The 19013-nt window shown below is 35.3% G+C and overlaps 1 protein-coding gene across 1 annotated transcript in view; it reads right to left on the bottom strand.

Annotated features, from left to right (window-relative positions):
• The window catches only part of CSMD1 (CUB and Sushi multiple domains 1), a 1256706-nt gene that overhangs the window by 164863 nt on the left and 1072830 nt on the right, over positions 1-19013 (bottom strand). The window contains exons 37-38 of the mRNA XM_059835885.1: positions 16968-17072; positions 5018-5136 (exon numbers count right to left, since the gene is read on the bottom strand). Of these exons, the coding sequence (XP_059691868.1) occupies positions 5018-5136; positions 16968-17072 (224 nt within the window). The remainder of the gene's footprint in view (positions 1-5017; positions 5137-16967; positions 17073-19013) is intronic.

The following is a 19013-nucleotide window of genomic DNA, read 5'->3' as shown; positions in this document are numbered from 1 at the left end:
AAAAAATCAGTTTGCATTAAAATTATGAAAAATTAAATTAGTCTTTTTCTTATAAAAATACTACTTATAAAAATTGATAAAAATTCAATAAAATACTTTTTTAAAAAAACTTTTTATTTTAAAGGAAAAATGTGCATGCACTTATTGTGTAATCTTAGTTACTTGCAAAATGGATGAGGTTTTGAGTAATGTACTTAATGCAATATTCCCTGTTTTATTTTATTCTCTCTTCCTAGTCTTCTATGACTGCGTGTCTCTGATGTGAGTTGGGGGGAAGCCACTATTTAACTACCACAGTCAGTAAAAAAAGTAAAATGGTCTATAAAAGATCTTTTGAAAAATAAAATTAAATTATTCCTCTGGCTTCAAGCCTTTTCCCAACAAGAGCACACTCTGATTTCAGTCTTTTAAAGTCCCCTCCTGGGGGGAGACACTTAATCCTACAGCTAGCAATTACCTTTCTTATGCATCTCCAGGTAGTAGTTTGAGCTCTATGACTTTTCTGGTAAGTCTCAATTATGAACTAATCCACACCTGATTGTTATTGCTAGCTGTGAATATGTTCTCTAAAGACTGAGGGTAAATTCACAGCTAGAGTGAAAAAAAAAAAAAAAATGGACCTGCAAAGTTATCCTGATCTATACTTGTTGAATAGCAAACATACTGTGCCTCGCAGAACCTTATTTTTTTTAATATTTCATTTTAATTTAGAGCCATTTTTACTTGTCCTGTCTGAGCAACATACTATACATATATGTGTGTGGACTTTCTTACAGCAGAGTCCATACAGCATAGAAATCCTCATTAATATTTTGAAAGGATTCAAACTCTTTTCTGTTGAATTTGGATATTGAAGGTCTTTTGTTTTACCCTTTAGACAAGGTCAAGAAACTAGTTTTTATATAAGTCAGATTCCACAGTTAAGATTAAATTTATATATGTATGGAAATAGAAGTAAGAAGTACAGTTAAGGAACAATATGCTATGAAATTTTAAGAAAGTATTTTATTATAGAATCCTTGTAAGTATAAAAACAAAAGTGCAGTTAGTCATATTGAAGGACTACAGAAAAGACCTGCATCCAGACAAAAGACGTTGTGTGGTTTTGTGATAGTGATATACATAGTGACTTAAAGTTTAGCATTAATACAGATCAGTTTCTTATATGCAGATCTCTTCCTCAGAAATACATGATTGTTTTATACTAATACTGTATTTATGAACTCACATTTCTGATTTTTTTCTAAGTAAAAATAGATCCAAAACGTCAGTTCAGGGCTAACAGTGTATCTTCAAAAGGTTTCCTGTATTCATTCCGACTACTTCTGAAATATTCATATTCTACTGTTATCACTCCATCTCAATATTTCAGCGGTACTATTTTAAGTATGGACAGAAGATTCAATGATGTTGTATCTTGAGGTTTTATCTATTTCTAATCCATGTCATGAAAATGGAATAATTCCCTTTTTTCATATGCAAAAGTCAGACATTTCATATTTGAAAAAGTAGGGAGAGAAGAGTGTGCAATATAATGGGCAATGCAAGTAGAAATTGCCTTACCAAACCTAAGCAGTTTGAAGTTAGATACCCATGTTAACCTTTTGATATCCTAATCAGTGAGGAAAGACGATGCTTGCAGAGTAAGGTACCTGTCCTAAACAAAATCTTAGTATGAATCAGCCCTTGTGGCTGTTTATCTCTAGTGTCACAATGAGAGCCTAAACAGCCGATTCAAATTAGACAGCTGGCTTTTAGATGGAATAAATTGGATTAGATGCTATTCCATCTCCAGAGGGAACAGTTAGTATAGGCTAAGTTTTTCACTTTTTTCTATCATCAGATCACTGCTATAGGCTTATCCAACAATCAGATGTTGCCCATATATATTTCAGTCTTAACGGCTCAGAAGCAGTGGCCTGGATCACAGCAATGAGGTGCTAAGCACCTATTGGCAATTATATGAAGAGCAATTATACGACAGCCCTACCAGCATCACCATCAGATCCTGATCTTTTCACCAGAGGGTGGAACTGAACAAAAATACATAAAGAATCCCAACCAGCTTTTCTACAAATATTCAAAATAGGAAACTTTCTCAAAGAAGCAAAAAAGAGATTACTTTCGATTTAATCCAAACAACTCTTAAAATATGATTATATTTATTGTTGTGTAACCAAGTTTATTATACGCTGACTTCCAGACAGATTCTATGGTGAAATAGAATGTGCTAAGTTGAGGGATTAATAATAATAAATTTAGCTCAATGCCTACAAAAAAGGACTATAAGAACATATAAGCTACACCTGTACTAGTGGAAGTGCCTGGGCTTGTTTTCTAGCCTTGAGGTCAAATGCATGTTCTTTTGTATATCTGCCTCCTTAACTTTTTTCTTCTGAATTCACCTCCGAAACGAAGTGTCATGATGCAAACTACCTATCAGGAATAGTCTCTGGTTTGTGATAATTTCTGAACTGTGATACTTCACCTAGGCCAAAACCATGCCAGCACCCCATTCTAACAAATTAACAGCACTGAAGATCAAATTTCAGTTCCCATAACTTTGCCTTGGCTATAGCAATATAGATGTGTCTGTAGAGTATGGCATTTCATCATATACTTAGTTTAATGCTACTTTGAAATAGAAAAAGGTTAATGGTTCATTAGCAGTCTTTAAATGGAAACCAGAATCTATTTGGGAGTCAAGCTTTGATGACATCCAGTCCTTTTGAAGGGACCACATAATAAAAATATTATATAAATCTTGTATGTCTCTCATTTTCTTACTGACATTACTGCTACCTACAAAGGATACTGTAAGGGAAAGATGAAATAGGGAAAATAAAGTTAATAAAATCCAAAAGTTAAAGGTTTTAAACCAGTAGGTATTTTCAAAATAATATTAAATTTTCCTTTTCTGGAAAGAGAAAAGCTTAAGTAGTTTATATATCAACTATCAGCTGGCTTGTAAGCAATCCTCGAACCATTAAATGACAGCGAGTACTCAGGATGGGTAGAGTAGGCTTTACTGTGCACAAGTCTTGAATCTTTTCTGATTAGTAGGATACATGTATGACAGAATTTTTTTGCTATGGATATGGAATGCTTCTGATATACAGGCTGCTTCAAGTCATGCTATAAATCTAAAAAGCATGGATTAGGTTAAAGACTTGATCCTGTATCTATAACACATGACTGAAAAGGTAAGCGTATTGCTGATTACCTAAAGAGACTTTTCAAGTGCAGGTGTTCCCACAGCTAGCCTAGAGCTAAGATGTTCAGTCTGAATCCTGTCTGAATTTTGGGAGAATGATAAGGAATACTGAGACCAAAGAATAAGCCTATACCCCAAGCAATGCTACAGGCTAACCCCACGCAACGCTACAGGCTTGGGGACGAGTGGCTGGAAAGCTCCCCCGCAGAAAAGGACCTGGGGGTGTTGATTGACAGCTGTCTGAATATGAGCCAGCAGTGTGCCCAGGTGGCCAAGAAGGCCAATGGCATCCTGGCCTGTATCAGAAACAGTGTGGCCAGCAGGAATAGGGAGGTGATCGTGCCTCTGTACTCGGCTCTGGTAAGGCCGCACCTCAAATACTGTGTTCAGTTTTGGGCCCCTCACTACAAGAAGGACATTGAGGTGCTGGAGTGTTTCCAGAGAAGGGCGACGAAGGTGGTGAGGGGTCTGGAGCGCAAGTCTTATGAGGAGCAGCTGAGGGAACTGGGGTTGTTGAGTCTGGAGAAGAGGAGGCTGAGGGGAGACCTTATCGCTCTCTACAACTACCTGAAAGGGGGTTGCAGAGAGGTGGGTGTTGGTCTCTTCTCCCAAGTGACTAGTGACAGGACTAGAGGAAATGGCCTCAAGTTGCACCAGGGGAGGTTCAGGCTGGATATTAGGAAAAAGTTCTTTAATGAGAGAGTGGTGAAACACTGGAACAGGCTGCCCAGGGAGGTGGTAGAGTCACCCTCCCTGGAGGTATTCAAGGAGCATGTGGATGTGGCATTGTGGGATGTGGCTTGATGGGCATGGTGCTGTGTGGTGTGGGTGGGTTGTTTTGGTGTGGGTTGTGGTGTGTTTTGTGTTTTGTTTTTTTGTTTGGGTTTTTTTTTTTTTTTTCCTGGTTGGACTTGATGATCTTACAGGTCTTTTCCAACCTTAGTGATTCTGTGATTCTATACATGCTGAAAGAGCACTGAACTGGCAAACAACAGTCATGGAGCCATGACTTCAACCTTCTCTGGAGCAGATGTTGTGATGCTTTGCTTTCTCTGATACAGTGATATGCTTTTACATTGTCTTGAGTGGGACCTATTACCACCCAAAAGTTTCTGAACTCAGATATTTTCAATGTATCGCACCAGTGATGGAATACATGTAAATGAATTAGAGGAACTAATGATGGAAGAGAAAAGCTTTCAGTCTTAGATTTACATAGTGCTGTGACATTTACAAACAGCAGCTCAATAACTTGTCTTCCATGGGAAACTAAACCAGTATGTGAACAGTGAACATCCCCAATCTGTGAACTAATTTGTAATATTTCTTTCCTTGAAAGATTTTTAAGAGTAGATTTATCACGAAAAAAATTTGCTTTAGAAACTAAATTCTACAATTTCTGAGCAGAATACGAAATCCCGTGATGTATTTCTACCACTGTGGTTAAAATTTCACCTAGAGGAAACACTTCCAAAAATGGAAAAACACAGTACAGTTTCAATAAGCATAGTACTATAATAATTTTCTAAAGAATACATTTTAACCATTTTATTTCCTAGTATTTCACTGCTCGATGATATGTTAATCTAAGACAAGATTTGCCAGCCCAGATTTACTGAGGGCCAGACATGCTACACATTCACAGCTTTATAATGTAGGAGTATTCACATAGGCTCTACTTAAATCACCTCTATGGACACATTACAGAGTCTTCATTAAAATAGGTTTTGGGTGGGTCTATTGCCATTTTGTTGCAATTATTCCACAGTGTATAATTCAAAGAAAAAAGAAAGAAAGAAATACCTGTAATGTATATCCTGGCTCACACTGAAATGACAATACATCATTCACCATATATCTATCTCCTGATTTGATCCCATTGCTAGGAATTACTGGTTCTGGACAGGCAGCAAGGCCTACAGCTGAGGAAAGTAAACACAAAGATTGAAAAAACATAGATAAGTGGACAACAGCTCTTCATTTATATTCTCCGTTCTAATGAATTCTTTCCACAGCATTGGGTTTTTTAAGAGAACATTAATTAAAAATTTATTTCAACATTAAACTGAAATTTTATTTGAAACACAGAATTTTTCAGAACTGATCTGCAGAATACAAATAGTATGACTGAAACACAAAAATTATATACTGTGACTGTATCAATTACTATGTCATGTGGCTATCACATACTATGCCATTTCATTGTCTTCAAGCAGTATGATAATTCTAGTATATTAAACAGCCCTTTTTTTTCCTTCTTTTTTTTTTCTTTCTTATCCTAGTGAAGGAAATGGAGGAGAAATAGGGAATACACTTTATGCATATTCTCTCTTTTCAACAATAGATGAACAGTACTGAGGTTAGGTGGTAGAGCCTTTTGGAATAGCAACTAAAGGCCAAGGGTGTTCTTTCGTTATGTTTAGACAACTCCATTGACTATAATGAAGTTCAGACATCTGAAATGTAGTACTCCTAACCCAAAACTAAATCTTTGCATAGGTGTGACAGGACAGTTTGTTCTTAACTATTTTTAAGCCAGGTGTTAGTAAACAGAAGATTAATTTTACAGATTCTCCATGATTAGTAATTTCTCAAATGCATTCACCTAAATTTGGCAACCTGAAGTACTAGCTTCTGCTTTTTTTCCAAGTGCATATACTTTTTCTTTTTTTTTTCCTTGTGTGTTTATCGAAGGAGTTTGTTAGTCAGTACAACTGAAAATTAAATATCAACTCTGCTATCTAAGCTAAAATGATCCAAATGAACAAGACAGTTGAGAAACTGCTGATTAGATTCAATAATACTATGCTTTTAAGATTTTATTTGCAAACAGAAGGACGAGAAGAATTAGTTTGTTAGTTTATGGTGACACGAGGAAACGAACTTCACAACTCACAAAGAGTTATAAAGCAGGCATGTTTATTGCGGCGCCGGGTGCAAGGGGATTTCTCCACAAAGCTTGCACACAAGGTTAAAATCATGACAGGTATTTAAAACAGTTAACAAAGTTAGTTACGCCTACTGGTGCTACCCCTTAATTAACTATTGGTTAATACTTTTCTTACTTCATCTTAAAGTTACAGTTCTCTTTTAATTCACCACGCATGCTCAGAGAGTAGGGGGCTATATTAGGTTGGGGTTTCTCTAGCTAGGAGGTGTGTTTTTTAGTATTAAAATGAGTTTATAATGAGACAAGTTAACTCTAGGGCACTATGTTGGCAGTCTATTCTATTTTTCTACAATTCGCCCTTGTGCTAATCATTATTGCTAGTTAACAGAGAGTCAGTGAAGACAATCTTTATCAGCAGACAGTCAGTGAAGATAGTCTTTATCTCTAATATGACTAAGTACCGGGTGCAGTTGTTACAAAGGATCTTCTCTACATTTTTCTTTCTTACTTTTAACCCTTTTTTCTCAAGATGTCCTGTAACAATGGTCTGACGACAGAATCTCATTCCCCTTATAAAATTAAAAACTTTTTTTGAAGTCAAAAATCAATCTAGAATGTATAATTTTAATCATGAAGTCATGTATTAATTAGAAAAAGTTACTACTGAAACATAAATATACAACTGCTATATTTTATTAACATAGAACGGAAATTATTTTCACAATGTGTGAGAACAGATCTTTAGAATTTATTAGCACAAAATTCTGTAAAAATAAGACAAAAATAATACTTTCCTGAATGTGATGCTATGTGTCCTTCAGTTTACTTGTATGAAAAAATAACTGACTCAATGCTACAACTCTCACTGTCTTCTTACGAAATCTAACCCCTTTGGTGACAGTAAGGGCAACTTGACAGAGTGTTTAGTACAGAAATTACATGATATTTGGCTTTACTCTGATATCTGACAATTTGGAGTCTGTTGTTCCAGATGGTTCATCATAAAACAATATCTGATATTATTCACTGAGACCCTAGTCTTTCTATGGAAATACAACCTTCCTGCAGATAATGCTGTTTGCACATTTAGATACAGACAGGGTTTTAACTTTATGCCCTAAACCTTTATGTATCTGCTTTTCATCACTCAAATATAAATGCCTTACAAATCTTAAATACACACATAAGAATTTTGTGTTTCCCACTTCACCTGCTTCCAGTCAGGTTTTTGCAGCTCAAGGTTTAGTTGAAGTAAATATATTTTTCCTAATGAAGCACACAGAAGTTTGAAATATCTTTTATACTTTCACCTGAAATTGTGATTGCTGCACCATTTTTTTTCTTTCCTGGAAATATCTTCCATAATCCTGTACATTCTTTCTACGTCCTGTGCTCTTGAGTTTTACTTCATTTCACTTTTTTCAGGAATGAACAGTGATAATGCAAGCCATTCTAATGCTGAGTGACAGCTATCAAGGTATGAAGTGCAGTCTTCGTAACAACTGATGCAAGAGTTATTAAACTAAATATTTTCTAATTAGCACATAAAGAATTATTTAATAGTTGCAAGCTACAGGTTCTCCCTGAAGTAACTCGTTTGTGTACTGGAATGCATAATTTAGGAAAATATCTAAACGTACTTTAAATATTTTCAGCAATTTCCACCACAGAATTTACAAATTTTGGTGTTCTACCAATATCATCAACTTTCAAATGATGTTATGGTGACTTCATGTGGCCATAGGGACTTCATGTGTGGTCATTATGTGGAACTGCAATGTTCCAAAAAGGCATGAGGATATCATCATTAACTTCAACAGTTTTGGTTTTGTTGCAGTTTCCTAGTAACATTCTTTTGGTCAACCATTCTATATTCTGCAATACCATAAATGTATCCATTTCTGGAAAATTTCTTTGAGTATAGGTACTAAATAGCTGTGATCTTCATCCACACAAACTGTTTGCTCCAGCATTAAGTGAAGGGTAACATCTTACTTCAATAATTCAAACTACAGTATACAGACTATTATTTACTAATTTGAGAATCCAGTGTTCAGACACCACTTAAGTGAACCAAGCCTTATTTCTGCATTTCCTTACCCTTCCCACTCTTGAATAGAAAATAAAATTTAAAAAAATCTGCTCCAAACTCACCGTTATTAAATAAATAAGGACCTAACAAAGATATTGTGACTAAATTGCTTATAGATAGCAATGTACTTGCTGAATTCTCAGTTCCTGTCTTCAAGAAATTTATATTTTGGTTGAACTCAGCATTCCTGTCTGTTGAGAGTTACAGCCCTGCAGTCTTAGATCTGTATGAATAAAGTTACTTCTGCAGATTTTTCTGAGTCACAGGAGCAGTTTCATAACAGTGACTGCATAGCAATACTAATAATGTGCTTGTAATATAGCTCTATCATTAGTTAAATAGCATACAGAATTTAAATAGACTATGATCAAAAGAAAATCTTCAAAGTCATTTTCTGTGGAACTGTTAGATATGGTATTTTATCTTTAACAGATTCTAATAACTGGTAAAAACTTTTTCTGTCTGCTTAGCTGCTTATACTTTGTATAATACTTTGTATAATACTTTGTATATACTACTTTTATGGTATGATGATACAATTTATAATATAGAATATTCTATCAGAATATCACAAAACACTATGCAAAACCCACTCATAATTGACTTTATTTTATATACCTGACGTTAAGAAGCAATATTACCTCCCCAAAAGCAAAGAGAAAGTTGAAAACAGAGTCAAATATTATTGTGAATGCTCACCCTCATCATTCTGATCATTACATAATACTAGCCTAATTTAGTTAGATAACTAGTTTAGTTAGAACTGGTCATAAAATCTAAGGAATGCCTGAGAGAAAGCAAATAAATTCTGGTATCCAGGGACAAACTAGAGAACTTACTTAAATATTCAGAAACTCTGAAATGCATTAAACTATATTGGATGTGAACAGTCAGTAATAAAGGGAAAACATGTTAAACGTCAAGTACAAGCAATCAAAAAAGGACAAGGGTTGTTCAGTGCATGCTCTTCAGACCCCAGCTTCTACTATGCAGTACAAGAGAGAACAGATCAATGTCAAGAATGATAACTCTCTCCCTGACCTTCTTCCACTTAGTGCCTGCTAAATACTTTCTTGGCACCGCTGTGGCATAAGACAAATCTGCCTCACTTCCATAATTATATACATGCCTACAATTACCTCAAATTCTGTCCAAACATCACTGCCATTCCTGGCAGAAAGAAAATCCTTGCTGGCATATCTGACAGTGTGGATGCCCATTAGTGTCCATTTCAGAAAGCTGCAAACTGAACAACACAAGAATTTCTTGACAGATTGACCAAAAGTCATCAGGCTTTCTTTTTTGAGTTCCTCACTTCCACCCTTATGTGGCTAACTAAAACATATTGTTCTTTATCATATTACAAACATCAAGCTGGAGTGAATTATTCTTTCCATTTTGATGATGGTGTATATCAAAACCCAAGCTGTCCCTTCCAAAACTGCATGCTTCAGACACCAAACTAAAAAATACATTTATCTCAATGAATTACAAGAGGGGTCAGATTCATGTCAACAGCTAGTAAGTTGTATAGACATACTGATAGGATCAGGACCTGCTGAATTAAAAATGGCAAATTTATGATTCACACCTGCTTTAATACAGGGAAAAAGAAAAGATGGCTGCACTGAAGAGCCTCACTAAAGATTGAATTGTATGAAAGATCTTAATCTGCACCTACAAAAAACAATATCCTACTTAGAAGAATACAATATCTTCTCTGCTAGTCTGATTTTTATCTTTGAATTTATTAGAGATTTTTATGATAGAGAAATATTACAAAAGATAGTTATTGTTCTCTAGCCCCCTCACCAGTGAGTCTATTATTTCAGCTCCTGAGAACCTTTAGCACTTGAAAACATGCAATAGGGAAGCTTCAAAAAAGGAGACAGTAATTAAAAGTAAGCTTATGTTCTCACACATATGACATGATTTTGGTATAGCAGTAAAACAAAAGCTTACAAATGATGCTGATTTGTGCCATATATCCTAATTCAATAAGGCTAGAAGACACTATTAAAATATTGGTTGCGTAAAACAGGACTTTTACTGAAATATTTTAATTCTAATCACTGCATTTGGATATATTCACACATACACTTACAGACATTTGTGGCCTAAACCTACATGTCTATATTCATCATATACTCAGTTCTTACTAAAACAAGCCTGACTTCAACTGAGAGGTTCAGGCAGCATGCTGTATGAGCAAACACTCATTATGTCCAGACTTTTTTTTATTTGTTTGTATAGTAAAGAAAATTTTGAAACAACTACTGAATTAATAAATGAGATTTTAAGACCAAACTTGAAAGATCAGTGCCCACAAATGCAATTGAATTAAACAGGCACATTTCTAAACCATGACGTTTGGACAGTTGTTTCCTTTGTTCATTAAGATTAAAAGGAATTCAATCAAATAGCAGGAATATTTATTCTTCCTACTGTTGTACATATTAGAAAGGCAACAAAGCACATTTTGATTGGACTTGCTGGCAGCTGTGAAAATAATTATTTATTCTACCACAGCTTGGGGGAAAAAAGCCCATGCATATGAAGGATTAGTTTAAATGATTAATTCCTGTCTTTTCTACAATTATCTGTTGCATATTTTTACTGCTTTGTTTCTCATCATAGGTTACTGCAACCAGTTTAACACCTACAACCCTTCTGCAATAGCAAGAAACAACACCACACAGTGGTTCTCAACAATACTTACAATTATGTTATGACCACAATGAAATTTTTCTGAGGCACTGACATTATTTCTTTTATTTTGAGTGAGTTCATGTATCTGACTTTAAAACAAAACAAAACAAAACAAAATGAAACAAAACAAAACAAAACCCTGTGCTGGTTTTGGCTGGGATAGAGTTAATTTTCTTCATAGTAGCTAGTATGGGGCTGTGTTTTGGATTTGCGCTGAAAATGATGTTGACAATACAGGATTGTTTTAGTTACTGCTGAGCAGGGCTTACACAGAGTCAAGGCCTTTTCTGTTTCTCACACTACCCCACCAGCAAGTAGGCTGGGGGCACACAAGAGGTTGGGAGGGGATACAGCTGGGACAGCTGACCCCAACTGACCAAAGGGATATTCCATACCATATGATGTCATGCTCAGTATATAAAGCTGGGGGAAGAAGAAGGAAGTGGGGGATGTACCGAGTGATGGCATTTGTCTTCCCAAGTAACCGTTAGGCATGATGTATCCCTGCTTTCCCGGAGATGGCTGAACACCTGCCTGCCCATGGGAAGTAATGAATGAATTCCTTGTTTGCTTTGCTGCGTGCACGGCTTTTGCTTTACCTATTAAATTGTTGTTATCTCAACCCACGAGTTTTCTCACTTTTACCTTTCCAGTTCTCTCCCCCACCCCACTGAGGGGGAGTGAGCGAGAGGCTGTGTGGTACTTAGTTGCTGGCTGGGGCTAAACCATGACAAACCCAAAGAAACAAAAGAAAAAAACCTCATCTCAGTCATCAATTTGACTGTAACATATAAATTGAGTATGACCACTCAACCTGGACCACCAACTCATACCTATAATCCTGATGCCAAATACAAAAACATCCTAAATTAAATGACAAAATTATATTAATCACCCAAAGACCTGTGTGTTTTTGAAGGCTACAAGGGGAACATGTGCACTGCCTAGGTCAGACAGAAACTTAGGTTTGCAGAAGCAGACTGCCCAGATTCTTCCCATGAAAATAAAGACATACATAGAAAGAACCCACAAATGGAGAGGGAAAGAGAAAGACACATTGCTAAAAGGAAGACAAAATTTCAAGAAATAAAACAATACTTATTCAATTTTTTAAATTATCTTGAAATACTTAGGATTAAAATAAGCTGTCGTCAGTCTAGACAAGTAGTAGCTGAAGCTTTTTTAAGGTATTTATAATGTTACTTTAAAACAGCAATATACAGTATGGGATATAAGATATGTGATTAAATGATAGCAAACTAGATATATTTTACTGAAATAAAGCTGTTTTCCCTAATGTACTGATGTAAAACCAGGCATGCTTTTAACATTTACACTGGTCAAAATATCTTTTTAAGTAGAAACTCTCATCCATTTGTTCTAAAGTACTAAGGTGATGTACAATTTCTATTCTAGAGAAATTACTTATATTGATAAATAATTTAGTAATGACTTAAGGACACTCTCATCTGTTGCTCCTTGCTCCTTGGAATTTCTTCTGGGATGAAGGGAGTGTTTCTAAGTGATCCTCCTTTCCTAATATCGTTATGAAGACTTTTTTCATATAATGACAGCAGGGGTCTGCAGGATTCCGGTATGGGTGGTTTTGAGCAGTGTTACCTACTACTCCAGTTTGAAATGTATGAAGAAGATAAGGCTAGATGAAACACTATTAGGTCCACTTTGTCTCTTCTACCCCTGTTGTAGCCTGCTGATGCAAGATCCGAAGTTATCTGGACTTGATGTGATCAGCAGTTTCTTACTACGAATTGGCATTTTTCTGGTAATACCCGTAGTTGGAAAGCTAATTGCCTTCACTGTACTGCCTAAAGGTCTTCTCACTAGAGAAGAAATGCTATTAAAGTGTAAGGCCATCCCTTCACTGTTCCAGGACTAACACTCTCTTACCTACTGGGTGTTTGCATAAGGAAAGGTTTTAGGAGTTTTAGTTCTAATAATTTATGATACTTGTTAATCAAGGAACAATGAATACACAGCAACTTTAATTGCACTTCCTGTTCATGTAATTTTTTCTATTCATCCTCAAAAGATTTAAAACAAAGCTCATTTACTTAAATAATTTTCTTGAAATGTTTTAGGATTAAGCACTAAGCTTGGTTCCGAAATTAAAAGAAAGCAAAAAAAAAAGAAAAAAAGATGCAATACAATGTGAAATGTGAAAAGAGGATTTGAAAAATTTTTGCCTTATGCAAAGCATTACAGCTTTCTCAATTTCAAAGACAAATAGCTTTTTCTCTTTCCAAAATACTTATATCTAAAACCATATTAAAGGATCCAGTGTCCTCTGATGCATACATATAATTTCAATTAATGCTAACTGGGAACTATGTACATATACCAGGAGAAAAGAACTCTAAGACTGTATACTGTGAGGGATGTAGGTAGCTATGAAGTTCGGTATTTTGGTTTATTGTTCTAGAAAATAAAATTAAGTCATGATCTCTATACATATCCCTGAAATACAATGAAAAATCAGAACAACCGTGAATTTTTATTGTTAGTTTTGACTGACGGCAATTGATTGCTCAGGAAAACAACTTAATAAACAAATCCATACTCCTTCCACGAAAGAGCAGGAACTATAGAGAATGGCATTTGGATTCATAAAAGAATTACTCAAATACTAAAATAAGCATAGCTATAAATTAAATACTTCCAATAAATCCATTATTCAATTTTAATCAGGGTCACAGAAGACCCACCAAATTTCTATAGCAAAATACTTTAAAGAACAACAAAATGACCTAGTTGAAAATTAAGTAAAAAGTGTGCCCAACAATTTTAGTACTCTGAGACTATCTAAAATTTATCTTTGGAGTCTTTCTTCTCTATGAACTTTCTATATATCCATAGGTAAAACACTATTAAATACCTAATCCTCTGTATTTACATTGCTGAAGTGCTATCCTGGACATTTTTAAAATACATAAATACATATTAATACTGGTTTGCTTGAATGATTATATTATTGTCATTTATTATTTTTTTTTTCTTTTAATTTAGAAAACTAAGGGACAGTTCTTCAGCTCATATAAACTGGCATAACTATGTTGTTTTTTTAAATGAATCTATACTGATAGTAGCTCTTACTTATCGACAATATTTCCCAGCAATTTTGTGCTCTCTCTTCCTCTCTCTAATCTAGTGTGTCCCTTCAGCTTGTTTTCTGATCAGGAAACAAAACGGATGTAATATAAATCTTTCTGGAAATCCGCCATTCATCTTTGAAATCCTATTTTTTTCCATACATCACTGTATTTCCTTTTGTTGTGACTACATAAAATAAAAGAGAAGCGCTACAATAACGAGCAGAATCGATGAATGAGGAGGAAGGCCTTTCTTACTGCAGCATCCAGAATCCATTGCTTTTCCTCTGTCCTCAATGAAGACAAACTGAAAGAAGACAACAGAGTGGATTCCTGCAAAGCAGCTACTGACATCTTAGAAAAAGTAAGAGAGAAGGTCTTTGTTACCTGCAATGACTTCAACCCACATTGTTGCTACTTGGAGGAATATTCTTACCACGGAGATATACAGAGAATTTCAGCAAAGGAGACAAGCTCCTAAGCTCTCTTCTATAATTCCATACTATAAACTTTTAAAACACATATTTGAACAAGAAATGAAAACTATGTACCCACTGAAGTATCATGACCAATTGCCTACATCCTTCATACATCCAAGTCCAGCTCTGTCTAAATGAACACATCAAACATAGGTCTCTGGCCTCATAACTGGTTTGTTCTTTATACATCTCATCTTAGTGCTCCACTACTTTTTACAAAATGTTTAAATACAAGCTGAACTTGAATGATTGACCGTTTTTCCTGGTAATTAGAATGCTACAACTGCTCAGTTAGTCTTATTAAGTAGAACAGCCTTAAAAGTAGATATCAAGGACCCTCACTATGACTACTCAGAGGTTCAAATTTCTGCAAGAAGATGAAGGAATTGAACTGAGGCCTCTTATAACTGAATGTTACAGCTGCAAAGCATTTTATTTAGAAAGACTATGAATCTAGCCCTCCTTTTTCTTTCCTTTTATCAAAAGTACTTGATGTTCTAACACAGCATTTCATGTTGAATGTTTTTTCCCAGACATGAAACATTTTTGTGTTTGCTTTAGTAAGACAACCCCTCAACACTAGGACATTTTCATTCTAAATTTTAGACTGACTTCTGAACGAAAGGTATTTATTTTTCCAGTGCTGCTTCAAACAATATGTGACCGAATGATCACAGGCTTCAGAATTCATAATCAAACACTAGCAATATCTGTATCTTGTTACATGGAAAAGTATTTCCTTCTCTGCTTCTTTCTTGATCTAAAAGGTGACTGCTCAATATAAAACAGTAAATTCTTCCTGTGGGGATTTGCTCAGTTTCTGTATTCAGAGACACACACAGATGTACTGTACTCCTGCTAGCCCTACGGAGACCATATAGCCACATAAGAGAGGAAATTATTCTTTCCTGCCAGACTATCAACAGAATAGTTAACTAAGCTCTGAATGCTGAATGTTGCTACCTTGACCTGTACTGAGTTGCACTTCTGAAAAATCCTGGAATTGAAATATTGGAACCACTGAAGTCAATAGATGCTTTAACAGAGCACAGTTGTGGGACTGGCAATTAGGAGACAAAAAAAATCATAAATCCAAGAGATCTTGCATGTTCCCAAACACTTTGCTTTCAGGACTCACACTGATAATAAAACTGATACAGTAAAAGATAAAAATTTAACTTCAAAATGTTCATTGTACAGCGACTTGCTGGAATAAATTTATACTTCTTTACACTTCATATGAAATTCTACTATCACTTCAGGTTAAGGGGAAAGGCTTGGGGAGGAAAACAGGCTGACCAATTGGGAAGGAGGGTTCCCCAGGCAAAAAAAGAGAACTTCATCAAAATAGAAGATTCTAAAAAAATTCCTTCAGAAGTAATAACCATATTCTCATTCTACATCACAGTTAGAATGATTCTATTCAGAAAACCTACAACATGTTTGCATATATATGTTTGAAATAAACAGGAAACTAAATAAAAACATAATACTGTTCTGTGGATTATGTTTATTTTAAAATATTTGTTATGAGCTGAAAATCTGGTCTTTCAAAATTCTGTACATATTTATATTCTATACAATTTTTAATCTCAATCCTAAATAGATTTTATTAAATATCATCTATCTATTTATTCATTTAGGTGTACTATGCAATGCATATGTATATGTACTATGCATATGTACATGCATATGTACTATGCAAGCACATGTGCTGAATTTACTATACTCTATAGTATTTAAAGTTTTTGAGAGAGGTAATAATACAAACATGCATGTTTGAATTAAATGTGATTATGTGAGGTAATCCACTGATGTTTATAACACCAAATCTTTGTATTTTAGAACCAAGATGCTCACAAAACCTATAAAAAGTTGATATATTGCAGAATTTGCCATTAACCTTCTTAGGTTATTCTGCTCATGCCACCAGTGATTTACCAAGATAACTGTAGTGTTTTCTTGTAGCTCTGGGATGATAATATTTTTTTTGCAATTACAGCAATTTGTTGAGGGAAAAGAATTTGAAAGAAAGGAAATAACAGCAAGAACCAATTATATACATGTATAAATAGAAAAAAAATGTGTTACTTCTTCTGGTTTTATCTATTTCCAAGCAGTGACACTAACTCTTACTTTTTTTTGCTACCTAAATTTCAGAACTAAGCTGAAATAAGTTGAAGAACCCCACACAGCATAATTAAACCCCACGTTTTAAAAATGTTGTTCTCAATTGCCAGGTTGTTTTGTTATATACTGCTAATTTGTGAAAGCTGGTTTTCAGCAATTTCAAATATTGCTTCATTTAAAATTTCAGTTTAATATGTATCACTTATATCAGGTTCATGCCGAGTAGACTTTGGTAGTCAGGAAGGAAAAAAAAAACAAAAAATCAAAAGAAAAATATAAACCCTCTCTTTCCCTTTCCATACGCATGCTTTTCCTGAGAAAGTTTCAAAAAAGCAAGCAGTCTTACTTTTGTATTCCAGGTGAAAACCGGCTGCTGCCACACTAATGTCAGAGTGAAAATGCAGGTAGAGTTGATTGGAAGTGCTATTCAACAGTGCTGGCACAGTTGTACCTGGAAAAGTAAAAGTTATGGAATAAACTGTAGCATGCTGATACATCAGAGTTTATACTGAAAAGACATAACCAAGACTGAATCAGACAGGCTCATTTTCTTCTCATCATGTGCATGGAAATCTCAAACATTCTGCTATTTTCTGCTTTGTTTTCTCCTGAAGCTGCAAGAAAATTTTGATTACAAGTCATGGTACTAAGAGGCTGTGTAAGTACAATCAAACAAGACCTCATCATGTTAAGATGAAACTTTATTGACTTGTCTAGAAAAAAAGAGGTGTAAATAAAAAAAATCACATAAGTAAAGGATTTGATTATGTGATCAAGCTCAACTGCCATTTGACTTTTTTCACACGTATAAAGACCTGCAATAGAGAACAGAGCAGTCCAGGTTTTTTTCTCAGTGTCCACTCCACATCTTCTTCCTGAAACAATATTTCAACACTTACCCTAATTCTGAGGGTATCATAGGAAATGAAGAAGCAGGTGCAACATATTAAAAAAAAAAAAAAAAAAGTTATACTAGCTTTATCTAATTCAAATAACTATAACAAATTGTGTGCCACTGACTTCAGTGTGAGCTACACAACAAACTTATCACTAACCCTGGACACATTCTTTGTCACTAGCATTGCTAAGTCTGACACAACATTTTCTTTGTCACCACGTGACTACTGTGTAACTCACATTCTACATCTACATCTACATGGAACATCTACTGAGGCTAAAGATTACATCCATTTCTATAATTACCCTCAAAGACAGTATCAAGTAACTAATGAACTTCAACAGTGGTTGCATTAGAAATATTTTCATTTCCTGTGCAGCATTTGCTGTTTCTATCGTAACTGTGAGCACCCTAGGTATGAGCTTGAAACTCGGGCTTAAAAATAAATGCTGGAAAGAATTATATTCATAAGTCTACAGTCTAAACTAGGAAATGGTAAATACTTTTAAATCAAAGACTGTATTAGGCAAAATCTTGAGATAAATGGTGAGGAGTTAAAAGATGACAAGCTAACCTTTAAGGAAGATTTTACTGTCTGAAATGAAAGCTCCAAGTACAGAAATTCACAGACAGTACAGAGCATTCACATCACACAATACTTGCCATGGAATACAGAAAATAGTGAAACATCTTCCTGGAGGGAGGACTTTTCACGCTATCCATATGGAATTTGAAATACATTTAAGGATGTTTAAGGTGTCTGTTCTGTAAGAATGAGGATGTTGACTCAGAATGATTATACTGTTCATTGAACAAAATTGCTCCTCTGGCAGTTCTGTTCCTTTGTAGGATCTGCTAACATTTAACACCAGTCTTTTAATTCCTTAGAGGGTGATATTCAATAAGATGAGGAATTATATCCTATTGTACTATGAGAAATAAATGAGGCTGGAGTTCTTAATTCTCATAATTGCCACATTCAATGGCATAGTTCAGGCTGGCAGCCTGTCACAAGTGAGGTCCCCCAGGGATCAACACTGGTCCCCACACTGTTTCAACATCTTCATAAATCAGCTGGATGATGGGATTGAAAGCACCCTCAGCAAGTTTGCTGATTACACTAAATTGGGTGGTGAGGTTGACATGTTAGCCATCTTACAGAGAGACCTGGACAGACTGAAAGCATGGACCAACAAGAACAGTAAGAAGTTTAACAAAGACAAGTGCAAAGTCCTGCACCTGGGTCGAAATAACCAAAAAGCCCCATACAGGCTAAGATCTGTGTGGCTGGGAAGCAGCCTTGCTGAAAGGGACCTGGGGGTCCTAGTGGACAACAAGCTGAACATATTGACACAAGTCAGCAGTGAACTACTGCAGCAACAAAGGCAAATAGGTTCCTGGGCTACATCCAGAGCACAACTTGCAGAGATAGAGATATGATCATCCCACTCTACTCAGCGCTTGTCAGGCCACACCTGGAGTACTGTGTCCAGT

The sequence above is a fragment of the Gavia stellata genome, chromosome 2, assembly GCF_030936135.1.
Source record: "Gavia stellata isolate bGavSte3 chromosome 2, bGavSte3.hap2, whole genome shotgun sequence".
Lineage (NCBI taxonomy): Eukaryota > Metazoa > Chordata > Aves > Gaviiformes > Gaviidae > Gavia > Gavia stellata.
Note: the sequence above shows the minus strand (reverse complement) of the source record. Positions and strands in the feature narration are given on the sequence as shown.